The sequence below is a fragment of the Littorina saxatilis genome, linkage group LG5 (genome assembly GCF_037325665.1).
Source record: "Littorina saxatilis isolate snail1 linkage group LG5, US_GU_Lsax_2.0, whole genome shotgun sequence".
NCBI lineage: Eukaryota > Metazoa > Mollusca > Gastropoda > Littorinimorpha > Littorinidae > Littorina > Littorina saxatilis.
Window position 1 is genome coordinate 48,490,740 of NC_090249.1, and position 16,077 is coordinate 48,506,816.

The 16,077-nt window shown below is 42.6% G+C and overlaps 2 protein-coding genes across 2 annotated transcripts in view; one reads left to right on the forward strand and one right to left on the reverse strand.

The window, feature by feature from the left end:
• Window positions 1–4,659: 4,659 nt before the first annotated feature.
• The window catches only part of LOC138967341 (uncharacterized), a gene marked incomplete in the record, with an annotated part of 87,261 nt that continues 75,843 nt past the window's right edge, over window positions 4,660–16,077 (reverse strand). The window contains 3 exon segments of the mRNA XM_070339867.1: window positions 4,660–8,540; window positions 9,227–9,381; window positions 10,132–10,289. Coding sequence (XP_070195968.1) covers window positions 8,319–8,540; window positions 9,227–9,381; window positions 10,132–10,289 — 535 coding nt within the window.
• LOC138967340 (uncharacterized) lies at window positions 10,360–14,164 on the forward strand. The gene is made up of 2 exons (XM_070339866.1): window positions 10,360–11,990; window positions 12,815–14,164. Exons 1-2 carry the CDS (start codon window positions 11,509–11,511, stop codon window positions 13,491–13,493), a joined length of 1,161 nt encoding a protein of 386 aa, XP_070195967.1. The 5' UTR covers window positions 10,360–11,508; the 3' UTR covers window positions 13,494–14,164.

Here is a 16,077-nt window from a genome sequence, read left to right on the forward strand (position 1 = left end):
TATGGCAACGGAAATTATGTTTTGTGTGTCCTGAAGTTATTTAAAACTGTGAATAAGAGATGAGTTCGTCATTTTTTGGGCGGGAACTATGCAGTGGTTGCATGGTCTTTGAACACATATGATTGTGTAGTTAGTTTTATCTGCTGAAAAGTTCATGTTGAACACATGATGTACACGCTGAAACGTGTAACACACGAGGCAAGGCCACCCTGATTTTGTGGGTGTTATGTTGGCAAGTCCCTGGAGTGCAAACGAATAAAGAATACAGAACACATCATTTATTTATGTATATATTAGTAAGTTAGTTCATTAGTTAACTATTTATTGAATGAGTGGGTAAATTCAAACATGCACGCAGGATTGTGTGTGTTTGTTTGTGTGTATGTTTGTGTGTTAAACAAACCAATATATCCTGATAACATACAACTCCACACTCGAAAAGCACAGCCTTACAACTCTTCTTTCTCTTTATCTCACATATATACAAACACACTAACATACACTCTCACATACACGCTGTCACATACACGCACACACACACACACACACATAAACACTCACACATACACAAACGAACACTAACACACACATACACGCACACTTGACCTTAAGTGGCACTATTGTAATTTGATTAAAAAAAATACACACTCACAAACATACACATACACAAACAAACGCACACACAAACACATACGAACAACCATACACACAACCACGCTAAAATACACACAGACTTCAAAAGATGTTTATATTATTATTATGTCTCCGAGTCAAAAAGTCAGTGCAGGTCACAGAAAGCAACCACCGAAAACATCACCCACACCCACCATCTCACCATTTGTCAACATAACACGACAAAATCCATCATGTAGCCTACTCGAATTAAAAATAAATCCTGTGTCAATAGACAGACAGACACAGATAACAGACACTACCAGCTTGAGCGTCACAGGTTGCACGTTTTTCACGTGAACACTTTCGAGAACCGCCCAATGAGAATCAAAGCTGAAACTCATTTACATATTTGTGGAAAACGTGAGGCTGCAGACGACAGGGGTGCCGGAGGCATTGCGTGTCTCTTTGGTAAGCTTTTGTGATACAGTTGATAGAATTTATGGTTCCTCTTTAGCTTTGTTTATTAGAATGTGATAAATCAGTCGCGTCAAGGAATGAGAGAATACTTTATCAGGGATCTTCTTGCAATTTCGTCCGAGAAACTAAAATGCAGGCGTAAATTGTGTGTACGCATGGAATTTGTTTTGGAATGGAAAACAAATAATTATAAGAAAACCAGAGTAGAGGCCGTAGGCATGGGCATTGGGGGAAACTTTGTTTATTGTTTGTCTATGCGCTTCCTTTCAATCTCGTTCATCTGACATTGACATTATACGGTCGTGTACGCCGCCAGTGATTGATTCTCGGGATAGAAGATTGTGCACTGCTGGCATTGACAAAGGCCCCATATCCTTCCATCCCTGACAGTGACCATCTCACTCTTTCTCTCTCTCTCTGTCTGTTTGTCTGTCTGTCTGTCTCGCTCTCTCTCTGTTTGTCTGTCTCTCTCTGTCTCTGTCTCTCTCTCTGTCTCTCTCTCTGTCTCTCTCTCTCTCTGTCTCTCTCTCTCTCTTTGTTTCTCTCTCTCTGTTTCTCTCTCTCTCTGTTTCTCTCTCTGTGTCTCTCTCTCTGTCTCTGTGTGTGTGTGTGTGTGTCTCTCTCTCTCTCTCTCTCTCTCTCTCTCTCTCTCTCTCTCTCTCTAGCTGTTTTAATACACCCACGGATAGATGTGTAGTAGTTTGTGGAAGTGGCTAGACCTGTAAACGTGAAGCCTTTTCGTATTCTTACCAGTCCTATAAGTTAGTTTGACTGAAATATTTACTTTTGTTGTTACTTACTTCATTGTTGGTTGTTGCAGGACACACCAGTACACACCCAACTCAAAAGCAGACACGTTGAACAAGAACATGAAGGATTCAGGAAGATGCAAAAGTACTTTCTGTAATCTGCATCTTGTACCTTTCTTTGTAAAACTGCGCCTGCCTTTTTTGTGTTTTGTTTACCATGACAATGGATATAATTGTGTGTCGGAAGACATCATGAGCAGTAAATGCCAACCCGTGTTCATGCACATGTCATTGGCAGTTAACAACAGTCTTGGTTTACAAAAAAAGACAAAAGACGTGGGTCACTCTACAGATGATACGATATGATGGTATAGGCCTACCCGACTTTAAGTTGACAAATCTGGCGCAATGAATAATGGCTAAATAAAGTATTTTCTGTCTTCTAAAAGCATAGTTTTGAACAGTGGATATTAGTCTTTGATAATAACGGGACAGCGTTGTGAACAGTGGTTGCCGTGTTGTGTTGACAAAAGGAGAGTGCTGCGAACTGTGTTCGGGAGAGAACATCGTCGTGAGCAGTAGATGCTATTGTTGTGTTCGGAAGAGGACAGTGTGATGAACAATAGATACCACCCTGTCTTCACGATGGGACAGTACTGTAAACCTTGGATATCCTATTCTGTGTCGGGAAAGGAAAGAACCAAGGATGCAAGCATGAATTAACAAGGAAAGTGAAGGTAAGAACTCTCTCTTGGAAAGGAGACCTCGACCTAAAAGGAAACAAGCCTGAAGACACGTAAGACCTTCTTTGTGGTCGCCGGGTTCGTAGTTGTAAAATAGTTCCCAAAGTCGACATTCCTGTATTAAACTTGGCTATTATTACACTCTAAATAGTAGAATTCTTAACACGAAAGATAAAAATATCAAAAACAAAACACAAAACCCAACCTGAACCAAAGACTGTAGAGTACTCTACAGTCTTTGTCCCAATTTATATTTTTGGATTTCTAAAAAGCTGAATACCCATGCAACTTAAACGGGTTCTTCGGATTTGTTACCTTTGAAAAATTCATTCGAAATCTGTGGGAAATTCCACATGACCCATCCCATCACCAGGTCTCCCATGCACCACAAGTAAAGTGTTTTGGACATGCACGTCAAGTACTTACAGCATGCAAACCTTATGTAAAATGTGTTGTGATAAGAGACCTGTGTGTTCCAATACAAGTTCCTAAGCTTTCTTCTCTTGAGACGGTTGATGAGGTTTCGCTGGGCTAGTGATTGCATGGAAACAGAATATTCAGATGTATTTTTGAACGCTCTTGAAATAGACGAAGCGGGAGGAAAAAAGCTGAGGAAACGGACTTTAAAGTTGAAGCTAAATTTGAATTGTAGCCTTCTGGAACATGACTGGATGAGGAAATGGAACGTTCGAGTTTGTAAGACAGTGCATTACTGAGCCCAGTGTGACGCCAGCAGCCAACCATGTCATGCAGCTCTGCCGCTTCACAGCGTCACTTTGAGTGAATTTCTCTTTCAATTTACCGTCACGATCATAACATAATTGACATAGTTTGGCCGTTTTGCTTTAGAGAGTCCATTCAATTAATTTACTCTTAATCACTTCTATAACGTGTAAAAAGGGGAAGCAGAAGTCAATCACACGAAAAAGCAGCATAAATATTCTCTCTTAAAGTTGAGTTGCCCAACCGCCTTGACTTGAACCTTTTTCAAATTCCTGTTTTTCTCAAAACTTCAAAAAATGAGATAATTAAATGCAGTTTTCTTATGATCGTGACGTTATGCTTTTGTCTTGTGATGTTGTTCTGATTGTCTTGTGTTGTGTGGTCTTGTTTGCCTGTCTCGTTTAGTTTTGTTTTGTTTTGTGTTTTGATTGTCTTGCGTTGTGTGGTTTTGTGTTCCTGTCTTGTTTTGTGCTTTGACGTTTTGTTTGTGTTGTGTTGTATAGTCTTATCTTCCTATCTCGTTTCATATTATTGGCTTGTTTTGTGCAATGCCGTTTTAGCTCCTTTGAGGTAAGTAAACCGTTTGGACCGAGGACTCGAGGATATCAGGACGAGAATAAAACAACAAGTAAGTGTCACCCTTGCCCCCTCCCCCGACCTCTCTGCTGCAAAGATCAAGTTTCGTTGGTCTTTGCTTTGACGCGTTCGGGTTCACAATCCGTGGATTTTTTATTGCGTCAGATTTGGCGGCCTGCGATGGTCATTACGGCTTAATTTGACAATGACTTGAATCCTTCGGTGCGTTTTTTTAACAGAAGACGTGGGAACGTTTCGATGCAAAAAAATGAAAACGGTATGTTCGGCGTTTTGCCGTATTCAATTTTCAAACGGAATATGGAACTTACCATTCAGTTGACTATGAACCTCGCTTTCGTTGGATTTGCATTGTCGACTTTCGCGTTTGTGTTTTGGGATCGAAAGCTCTGGCCAAAGTGCCTTAGCTGGATAAAAAGGTAAAGATTTTATCTTGCCTGTTTTCAACTTCTTTTGTCTAATTTGCTTTTCCTTTCAAATTACGTGTTAATTCCATTAGACTGTGTTGTTGTCGGACTGTGTACGTGTGTGTAGGCTACTCACATGTCCGTACCTAATCTATAAGCGTGTTAAAACATTACGACAGTTAGCTTGTAACGAGAGAGAGGGAGAGAGGGGGGGGGGTGCACCGAGAGAGAGAGTGCACCGAGAGAGAGGGGGGGGGGGGGAGAGAGAGAGCAACGAACAGTAAATAGCTGAGGTCACACACACACACACACACACACACACACACACACACACACAAACAGGCAGACATGTTTTATGAAACAAACATTTTTATTTTACAAATGAGACACAGAAAGAAAATGTCACCACAGCAAAGAAGACTACTGGTATTTTACAAAGGTGCTTCTGAACAAGCTACAATGAATAAAAGAATAGTCTTTCAGAAATGGAAGTATCTCTGCAAGGGTGTTTGTTTATGAACAGTTATGTGTTTACTTCCACACACAAAAAAACCCACAAAAACAACAAGCAACAACAAAAATAAAATAAATGAAAGACTATTGAAAAGAATGAACTAATTTTGTTTTTAAACCGATGTGAACACAGTACACATATACTGATATTTAGACTCTTTGAACTTACTGATGCACGCTTTGTTAGAAATCTCCATAAACAATAAAGGACACTCTATATTTCTTATTTCCTTATCCTGGAATATTATATTATAAATCTTTAATTTGGAGATGTGATGGGCAATGAATGTCTTTCTACGATTAAACCAAAACGGTGTTTTTTCAAAAGAGTAACACAAAAAACAGTAGAAACTAAATTAAATATCACAACTGTATAAAATTAAGGTGCCTGTAAGCAAGCAAGAATGCAAGGAAAACTTCAAGGTGATTAATTTTTCAAATTTTGTTGATGCATCTGAAAAATTACAGTATTGCTCGACATACAGGCTTTTGTGAATGAATTTTCAAAACGAAATAGCTCAAGCAAGAAACATCTTCTAAACTAAAGATGTTCTTGCTTTTTTTCTCCTTAATAGCAGAATGAGCCTGCTATGCACAATTGCACTGTCTTTTAAGAGTTTTGATTGACTACAATTTTTAAACAAGTCGCGTAAGGCGAAATTACTACATTTAGTCAAGCTGTCGAACTCACGGAATGAAACTGAACGCACTGTAATATTTCACCAAGACCAGCTTCGTCAATCCCCGCGAGAAGGAAATCGCTCACCTCCCACTTGCAAAACGCAGTGAAATTAACACGTCAGAATAGCGTATTGTGCTGAGCAGGAAAGCGCGCTTTTCTGTATTCTTGTTAACCTTCTGAGCTTGTTTTGAATACAACCTATCATATCTATATGTTTTTGGAATCAGGAAATGATCACGAATAAGATGACATCATTTTTGGATCGATTTCTTAAATTTTAATCGTAAGACTAATTATTCTATTTTCGTTAATTGTGATCACACTTTAAGAGTAAACATGACATATACATATATTTTTAGATTCAGAATGTGATGAATTATACGATGCAATCAATTTTAAATCTGTTTGCGAAAAATCGATTTTAATGACAACTTTAATGAGCAAACTCATTAATTAATTTTTAATCCTCCAAGCTGAAATGCAATACCAAAGTCCGGGGTTCGTCGAAGATTCCTTGACCAAAATTTCAAACAATGGTTGAAAAATGAGAGCGTGACAGTGCCGCCTCAATTTTCACGAAAAGCCGGATATGACGTCATCAAAAACCTTTATCGAAAAAATGAAAAAACGTCTGGAGATACCATACTCAGGATCTCTCATGTCAAGTTTCATGAAGATCGGTCCGGTAGTTTTCTCTGAATCGCTCAACACACACACACACACACACACATACATCACGACCCTCGTCTCGATTCCCCCCTCTATGTTAAAACATTTAGTCAAAACTTGACTAAATGTAAAAAGACACAGAAAAAGAAACAAATGAAAAAAAGACAAAGTCAAAAACGTTCACATGGAATCATAGAGTGCGCTGGTTAATATCACTGAAAGCAAAATAATACAAAAATGAGCAAAGATAAAATAGAAAAGAAAAACATCAACAGCAAAATGGCTTTCCATTAGGTGACAGAAAATGAATGAATTAAACAGAGAAGAAAAACTGCAAGAGACAGCCTTTTTACACAGAAAAAGAATATTCTTCTTCTTCTTCGTCGTTCGCTCATGTGAGCGTAGATGCGTTGTGCTGCCGTAACGCGCCTGACAAGTCAGGCCCAGCACATCCGACTTCAGCTTGTTTTTATATCAGAGTGTTCGCTCTCCTAGATTGATTGCTTTACCGGGCTGCCGAGTTCAATCTACCCGTAAAATGAATATTATAGTGCAGTTATATATACCATTGAAGATGAATTAATATTCACACAATTGACCCACTTAAACACATCATCGGTCATTTTGTTGCCCCTAAATAAAATAAAATGTCAGAAAGGGACAGAAAAGAAGAACACATATGGCTAATATACACAACGTTTAATCACTGACGAAAAGACAAATTCACTAGACCTTGGAACTAGTCTTTGCAGTGGACTTTTCATTTCATTAATGATTGAACGTTCCAGAAATTAACTATGCTTGTTGTTTAAAAAACAACAACATACAAACACAAAATTAAAAAAAAAAAGTAACGACAATCCAGCGAAAGAAATGCGTCAGATATTTGTGAATTAAAAAGTGGGCAAGACAATCAGTGAACATGTTTTCATTGGTGGATTTACAAATGTGGATCACGTGTCCTCTCCTCCTTTCGTGCTAGAATATAATCCAAATAAATACAATCCCGAGGTTAAACGAAAAGAAAGGAAAAAATAGCAAGAAAATGAAAAGCAGAAACGAACCCTTTTCCAGGGTTTTGAGTCGGATTTAGTTGTGTGTTTTTAAAAATCCTAAATGACCACAGTAGCTAAAACATTTATTTGTTGGTTTTCATAAATAGACAAGCCAACTATGAACTTTCTGATCATTATTACTTAAAGCATGCATCAATCATAGAAAGTCCTTTGTTGATTAAAATCTTTCTTGTGATGACTAGCAGATGAAAGAACTAAAGAACTAAGCATTTTAACTATGCACAATATACCAAAGCGAAAGATGGTCAAAAGTAAGTATCTTTCGATTTTTTGTTTTATCGTAGGCGTTGGTGATAATGTAAAAAAGCCCTACCAAAACTGTACACAGTGAGAACAACATTCCAAAAGATTTTGCAATTAACAAACATTATCAGCTATAAGTTATACAGTATGCAAATATCAAACCAGATGACAGCGAAGACAAAAACATTCAGAACAAGATATGTATATTTCGGTACATTACCCCGCCCCGCCCCGCCCCGCCCCCTGGTCTTAACAAATCTCAAACAATTATCCCCCTTTTTAAACAATGTCAACGTCAGTTGTCATTCAAAACAAAATGTTAAAAAAATATTCCCTTCCACTCAAAGGATTTTTTTTAACCGACATTGAAACGTTTATCAGTCAGTTGTGCAGCAAACACTGACACACACACAAAATATTAATCTGAAGTATTTAAATATCAAGCTGGCACCGAAAACGACCTAAGTACAATCACTGTAAGGAAGATCAATATTCAAAGTAGGTTTAAACTGATATTGAAACGTTTACAATTCAGCGGTCCTTTAACAAAAACAATTCAAAACACACTTCTATCCTACCCCATTACACTTCCACCCCCTCACCCACCCCTCCCCACCCTTCCTTCTTTATTTCTACTTTCAAGGCACAGTCTTGTAGCCGGCCGTCTCATAGCCGGGGTTGTTTAAGGCCGGGTAGGAGGGGGGGTGGGGGGGGGGGGGGCAGGCGGTTGTTTGTGGTCAAAACACATTTCCCTCCTCTCCCATCACACTTCCAACCCTCCCCACCCTCACTCACCCCTCCCCACCCTTCCTTCTTTATTTCAACTTTCAAGGCACATTCTTGTACCCGGCCGCTTCATAGCCGGGGTTGTTGAAGGCCGGGTAGTGGGGCGGAGCCTTGTGGTCACCGTTGTCGTGGGCAGTGGCCATGAACTGGCCGTAGCTCATCATTCCTTCCTTGACGCTCTTCCGGTCACCTGCGCTGCCGGACCCTCCCGATCCGCTGCCGCTGGACTGAGAGCTGGAATCGGCCTTCATCACTCGCTGCTTCTGTGGAAGATAAGAAGATCAGAAATGTGATATGATGGATGGATGGACGGGTTGGTGGAGAAGCGGAATGAGGGGGAGAGAGAGAGAGAGAGAGAGAGAAAGAGAGAGAGAGAGAGAGAGAGAGAGAGGAGAGAGAGGAGAGAGAGAGAGAGAGAGAGAGAGAGAGAGAGAGATGGATATATGGATGGATGGGTTGGTGGAGAAGTGGAATGGGAGAGAGAGAGAGAGAGATAGAAATGGATGGATAGATAGACAAACACAGAGACAGACGTACACCCATACATACATTAATCATATACATATACATACACAGACGGATGGACAGGTAGATAGATCTACGGATGAATGGACACGTTTTCCTTACCCTCTCATCCTCCTCCCTACTTTCAGCTACAACAACAACAACAACAACAACAACATTTTGCACACAAGGCAGAGAGGCTTCTGGTTTTGTTGCATGTGTTTAAGTGGCAGGATGCTGTCATTCACAACAACAACAACAACAACAACAACAACAACAACAACAACAACAACGTTTTGCACAGAAGGCAGACATGCTCTTGACTTTCTGTATGAGTACACGTGAAAGGATGCTCTCGGTCTGTGTACAACCTTCGACAGATCTGTTAGGGTTGAACAGGTTATTCAGTAGGAATAGTAATAGTAGTAAGCTACAGTCAACTCACATCATTACTCCGGGCGCGCCGCGACTCCCAGAACTTGCAGATACCCACGAGAAGAGCGACAGCGATGAGAGCGAGAACCACGGCGATGATGATGATCTCTGTCTCCGTCAGCAGCTCAGCGTGTGTGTGAGTGCCCGCGTCCCCAGAAGATGGCGCTGCAAATTAAGCAAGATGTGATTTAATTAGATACGACACCAAGCAGTTTAGTAGTTAATGAGATACGACACCAAGTAGTTTGGTAATTTTGGTAAGCTTATGATGCTGTGAAGCCAGAAGACGGGATATATGGAGATGAATTGGTAGTTTTTGGTAAATGTATGATTTTGAAACAACTAAACGAAATTTAAGGAGATATGACATCAAGTAATGTGGTACTTTTTATAGATTGATGATACTGCATCCACAAGACAGGATTGGGAGATATGATTTGGTAGTTTTGGTGCGAAAGGGAGTCGTAAAATAGAGGTAAGAAATAGTGAGGACATAAAATCCGTCAGAGAAACACCAGTGAGTAGAGAGGTCGTTATGTGAGGTTCCTCTGTACCGATGTACATTATACAGTGGCACTAAGGGGGGTGGGAGTTGTACTGTACCTAGCGTTACCATAACCACAAACTGACCTATGTAGGTGTTATTGACCACGACCTCCGTGGCACTGTAAGGAAGGTGGGGGTTACACTGTAACTAGCGCTACCATAACCACAAACTGACCTATGGAGGTGTCATTGACCACGACCTCCGTGGCACTGTACGGGGGGGGGGGGGGGGGGTGGGAGTTGTACTGTACCTAGCGTTACCATAACCACAAACTGACCTATGTAGGTGTTATTGACCACGACCTCCGTGGCACTGTAAGGAAGGTCTGGGTTACACTGTACCTAGCGCTACCATAACCACAAACATACCTTTGTAGCTTTCAGCGACAACGACATTCGTGGCATTGTAGTTGGCGATTTGCTGCTGAGCCAGGGGCTGTGCGGCGGTCTGCACTTCTTGCTGGACCTCCTGGGCCGTGCCCTCGCTCTTTGTCAGCACCTCAAAGTTCACGATGACGCTCCCCTGTCTGTAAGGTGATAGACACGGTTTGTAGCACAGCCCATATAGTGTAAACGATTAGGCTGACCATCTTAAGGGCAGAGGTGGCACGGAATTTTAGCAAACATTTGTTCAAAAACGTGTTTTTGGTTTTTGTTTTTTTCAGGTACTTTGAACATCATAGAATCACTGTGTGTTGTTTATTTTGTCAATTTCATCGTTTATTTTGCAATAAAGTGGTGATTTTCAAAGTATGTGTACATGTGTGAGTGCAGCGAGTGTGAGAAATTGCTGAACAATTTATGTTTTCAAGTCCTTGCAACAACCACGATTCCCCGAATAAGCTTGGCAGTAACACATCGAACGGTTGAGCGGGAATTCCCGTTTTCTGTGAACGTTAAAAATAGACACGAACAGTCCGTTATTTCCGTACAACGGCCGGATCGCGCATCAACTTTTTCAGACAGTAATATGAATATTCATGAGAACAACCTCTAACCTTTGAGAAACTTCTCTGGTTGGTCGTTGCCAATGACCACAGTGACGCGCATGCGCAAACTGCCTTATCCGTTGTAAACACAGTGTCGATTCCACGTAACTCAATATCAACTATCAACCAGCAATGTCTACTCCGAAATTCGCAAGGATCTTCCCAACGCAAAAGGAAGAATCAGCTTTCAGATGCTCGAACAACGAGGAAGGAAAAACCAGCAGGCGACGAGAACGCGCCTGAAGTTGGCAGAGCAGAGACAGTTGTTTTGAGAGATAGTGGTGACGCGTATGTTTCGAATCGACTCGGAGTCGAACCTCGGCCAGTTTTGGGCGATGTGAACCGTAATCAGCCTCAAATCGAAGGTATTTCTGCTTCGGCGACGAAACTGAGGAGATTTAGTGGTGCAGGCATCGACCCGAATGCTCAACCACCAGCTGAGCTAAATCGCCGTTCGTGGTGTTTTGCCGAGTGCAGTCAGTTGAACTGAGAACTCGCTTCTCTCTGATGTGAAGTGCCCGGAGTGCGAGGCAGGACATGTGACAATTCGAGTTGGTGACTCGATGGGCTTGTCACAAAAACTAGTGCTGTGTTGCGACAGCTGCCAGTATTCACGCACAGAGTATTCGTCGCCAAAAGAAAACAACCTCAACCACAGACAAAATGTTCCCTTTGAAGTGAACAAAGAGATTGTGCTATACTCTCATGAGATAGGAGTGGATACTCCAGTGTGGACAAACTGTGCACAGTCTTTGGAATGCCAGCGATGAACAAGAGTTCCTATCATCGCATAGACAAACGAGTCAATGCCAGCATTGTGGAAGCTACAGATGCCACACTTAACGAAACAGTGGAGTTTGTGAGGGAAGCCTACAGGGAAACATTTCCTCAAGGCAGAGTGAATGCTGTGAATGATGATGGTGAGGAAGACGGTGCTTGGGAAGATGATGATGGCATTCTCTGGGTGGATGTGGCCTTTGATGGTACATGGCACAAGAGAGGATTTTCCTCACACTATGGAGTTGGCGTTGTTGTTGATGTTCTGACTGGGTATGTGCTGGACTTCTGTGTGAAATCCACATACTGTCACACATGTGCGATGAACAAAGAAAAACTAGAGGGGATGACCGCTGCCGAGCAACTACAGTGGAAGCAGCTTCACCAGCCTGACTGCAGCATTAACCATGAGGGATCTGCCAAGTCTATGGAGAGGGACGCAGCCTTGGAGTTGTGGGGAAGGTAAGAATATTGTTCTAATAGCCTATACACTCTTCCCTATATCCTTTATTTTCAAATACATAATAAGACAACATGAATAAGGTTGCGCTAAAAAGTAAATTTTATTTAAAATTGTATAAAGCATGGTACATTGTGGGTGTTTGTTTTTCTTTACAAAGAAAGATGAAGACCAACAAAACACAACACAGAAGCACATATTTTTGCAACAAAACACTGTCCACAAACCCTTCACAAATACATTTTCTTTTGTTGATAAATCATTAAATGTTCACAATGTCCTGAAGGATCAGCTAGGCTGGGACATTTTTTTTATTGAATCTGCAAATTTCAGAGGAAACCTGACAACTTTTCTATTGGAAAGAAAAAGTGTCCCAAACAAGTTGGGATCAAACTCATTGTCAGTGTGTGTGTGTGTGTGTGTGTGTGTGTGTGTGTGTGTGTGTGTGTGTGTGTGTGTGTGTGTGTGTGTGTGAGAGAGAGAGGGAGAGAGATGTGTGTATGTATACATATATTCTAACAAGTACAAGTTAAATGTTCACCCTCTATGAAAAGATCACTTTATACACACTTAGTACACAAGCCAATGTAAATTGGCACACTTTCCAGTAATAATAATACATGTATACATTTTCTGCTGGGAGAGGCCTCCTGATACTCTTCACTAAAGTAATATCCAAAATCATTTTCATTCGTGGGTCTGCGTCTGTATCTCACCAGGACCTTGTTGGCCCATGAACCCCAGTCTTTTTCATATTTTTTTTCAAGACAGTAGTTATCCAGCCAGTACTTCACACTAAGTTTTTTTTAATTTTTCTATGCTGCAGGTCTGTTGAGCGTCACAACCTCAGGTACAGAACTATGCTGTCGGACGGAGATTCCACAGCGTTCAATGCTCTGGCTGCAGCTCAGCCCTACGGTCCCACACGTCCCATCACCAAGCTGGAATGTACCAACCACCTCCCCAAGAGAATGGGCACAGCTCTCCGCAAGGCAGCAAAGGATGGAAGGCTTGGTGGAAGAGGGGAGGGGCGACTAACCAAGGAAAAGTGTCAACGCTTGCAAAACTACTTCCGTGGCGCGATCCTCAACAACCTTGAAGATCAGCGAGCCATGGAGCAGGCGATCTGGGCCACTTTCTTCCATGTGACTTCAACTGACGAGGACCCTCACCACGACAGATGTCCAGCCGGGCCAGCCTCATGGTGCTTTTTTCAAAGAGCCAGGGCAGAAGGGCAACCACCACCTCCACACGCAGGGCACAACGGCACTGCCTTGTCCAGGGAAGTATCACATGCTGTTCTGCCCATCTACAGGAGAATGACAAATCCCATTCTTCTCAAGCGCGTGGCCCATGGCAAGACTCAGAACAGTAATGAGTCTCTCCACAATGTCATGTGGGGACACTGCCCCAAAGAAGTCTTTGTTGGGAAAGACCGGGTGGAAGCAGCCACCGCTGAGGCTGTCGCAAAGTTCAACAGGTGGCACAGGTCATGGACCACATGAACTTGCCAATTACTGAGCTTACTCATTCTGCTTTGGCCAAAAAAGACAAGATGAGGGTCCAGAAGGCGGAGAGAGCAACAGATGTGGCCGCTGCAGCAGCTCGTAGGGCAAGATGTGCTGGTCGTCAACGTCAGCTGGAGCAGCGAGAAGACCAGGAGGGGGAGGTGTACGGTGCTGGACTGATGGGGGATGGAGGGGAATAAGTACCAACATCATTTGAAGAAGACTCGGAACAATACATGAACACACCCAGACTCTTTTTTCAGCAATGTGTCTTCATAATGTGTAAAGAAACACTTTACAAACTTTCAAATGCATTTTTCTCTGAATATGGGTTTTCAAGGACGGTATCAACGCGGGAAATGATATTTCGTCAGAACTACTTGTTGTAGAGTTATAATTTTTTTTTTACAGGAGTAAAATTTGATTTTGCCAGACTCTTACAGAGCGGTTTTTGTAAAACCCATCAAAATTTTTTTTTAGAGAATATAATATAAGCCTGATTGGGTATTTTGGGGGCAAAAATTTATATCTCTCAATTTATGCTGCTGAATTCGAACTGGGGTAATTTGGTCAAAATGGCTCTGTATAAGTCTGAAACTGATATCTGGGAGTAATTTTCACTGCATTTGAAGCCTGTAGCTTCAAAAATGTCTTTTGAATTTCATGGGGCGTGGTGTGTAATTTTCGTATTTTTTTGAAGAAATTGGTATTTTTTTGTGAAAATATTACTTGCTTGGTCAAAAAATGGGCATGCAGGTGCTTTTTTATGCTTTCTTTCTATAAAGTACCCCTAAACTTCAAAGAAAACTTACAAATATTCAGATTTCATTTTTCGTGCCACCTCTCCCCTTAAAATGAGAAATCTCACCAAGACCAAAGAGTCCACGAAGACACTTCCTAGCCAGTGAGGTTACAGTGGCTTTATGCAGTTTGTAAAAAAGAACATTATAACATTTTACAAAGACAAAAGCTTATGATTACGCCTTTTTCCTCAACGTATCCTTATATACAACTAAGAAGAGGGGGTGGGGGTCTGAGAGAGAGAGAGAGAGAATGATAGAGAGAGAGAGACAGACGGAAAGAGAGGAGGGGACTAGAGAGAGAGAGAGAGACAGACGGAAAGAGAGGAGGGGACTAGAGAGAGAGACAGACGGAAAGAGAGGAGGGGACTAGAGAGAGAGAGAGACAGACGGAAAGAGAGGAGGGGACTAGAGAGAGAGAGAGACAGACGGAAAGAGAGGAGGGGACTAGAGAGAGAGAGAGACAGACGGAAAGAGAGGAGGGGACTAGAGAGAGAGAGAGACAGACAGACGGAAAGAGAGGAGGGGACTAGAGAGAGAGACAGACGGAAAGAGAGGAGGGGACTAGAGAGAGAGAGAGACAGACGGAAAGAGAGGAGGGGACTAGAGAGAGAGAGACAGACAGACAGAAAGAGAGGAGGGGACTAGAGAGAGAGAGAGAGAGACAGACGGAAAGAGAGGAGGGGACTAGAGAGAGAGACAGACGGAAAGAGAGGAGGGGACTAGAGAGAGAGAGAGAGAGAGACAGACAGACGGAAAGAGAGGAGGGGACTAGAGAGAGAGAGACAGACGGAAACAGAGGAGGGGACTAGAGAGAGAGAGAGAGAGACAGACGGAAAGAGAGGAGGGGACTAGAGAGAGAGAGAGAGACAGACGGAAAGAGAGGAGGGGACTAGAGAGAGAGAGAGACAGACGGAAACAGAGGAGGGGACTAGAGAGAGAGAGAGAGAGACAGACGGAAAGAGAGGAGGGGACTAGAGAGAGAGACAGACGGAAAGAGAGGAGGGGACTAGAGAGAGAGAGAGACAGACGGAAAGAGAGGAGGGGACTAGAGAGAGAGAGACAGACAGACAGAAAGAGAGGAGGGGACTAGAGAGAGAGAGAGACACAGACGGAAAGAGAGGAGGGGACTAGAGAGAGAGACAGACGGAAAGAGAGGAGGGGACTAGAGAGAGAGAGAGAGAGACAGACGGAAAGAGAGGAGGGGACTAGAGAGAGAGAGACAGACCGAAAGAGAGGAGGGGACTAGAGAGAGAGAGAGAGAGACAGACGGAAAGAGAGGAGGGGACTAGAGAGAGAGAGAGACAGACGGAAAGAGAGGAGGGGACTAGAGAGAGAGAGACAGACAGACGGAAAGAGAGGAGGGGACTAGAGAGAGAGAGACAGACGGAAAGAGAGGAGGGGACTAGAGAGAGAGAGAGAGACAGACGGAAAGAGAGGAGGGGACTAGAGAGAGAGAGAGAGACAGACGGAAAGAGAGGAGGGGACTAGAGAGAGAGACAGACGGAAAGAGAGGAGGGGACTAGAGAGAGAGAGAGACAGACGGAAAGAGAGGAGGGGACTAGAGAGAGAGAGAGAGACATACGGAAAGAGAGGAGGGGACTAGAGAGAGAGAGAGACAGACGGAAAGAGATGAGGGGACTAGAGAGAGAGAGAGAGACAGACGGAAAGAGAGGAGGGGACTAGAGAGAGAGAGAGACAGACGGAAAGAGAGGAGGGGACTAGAGAGAGAGACAGACGGAAAGAGAGGAGGGGACTAGAGAGAGAGAGAGACAGACGGA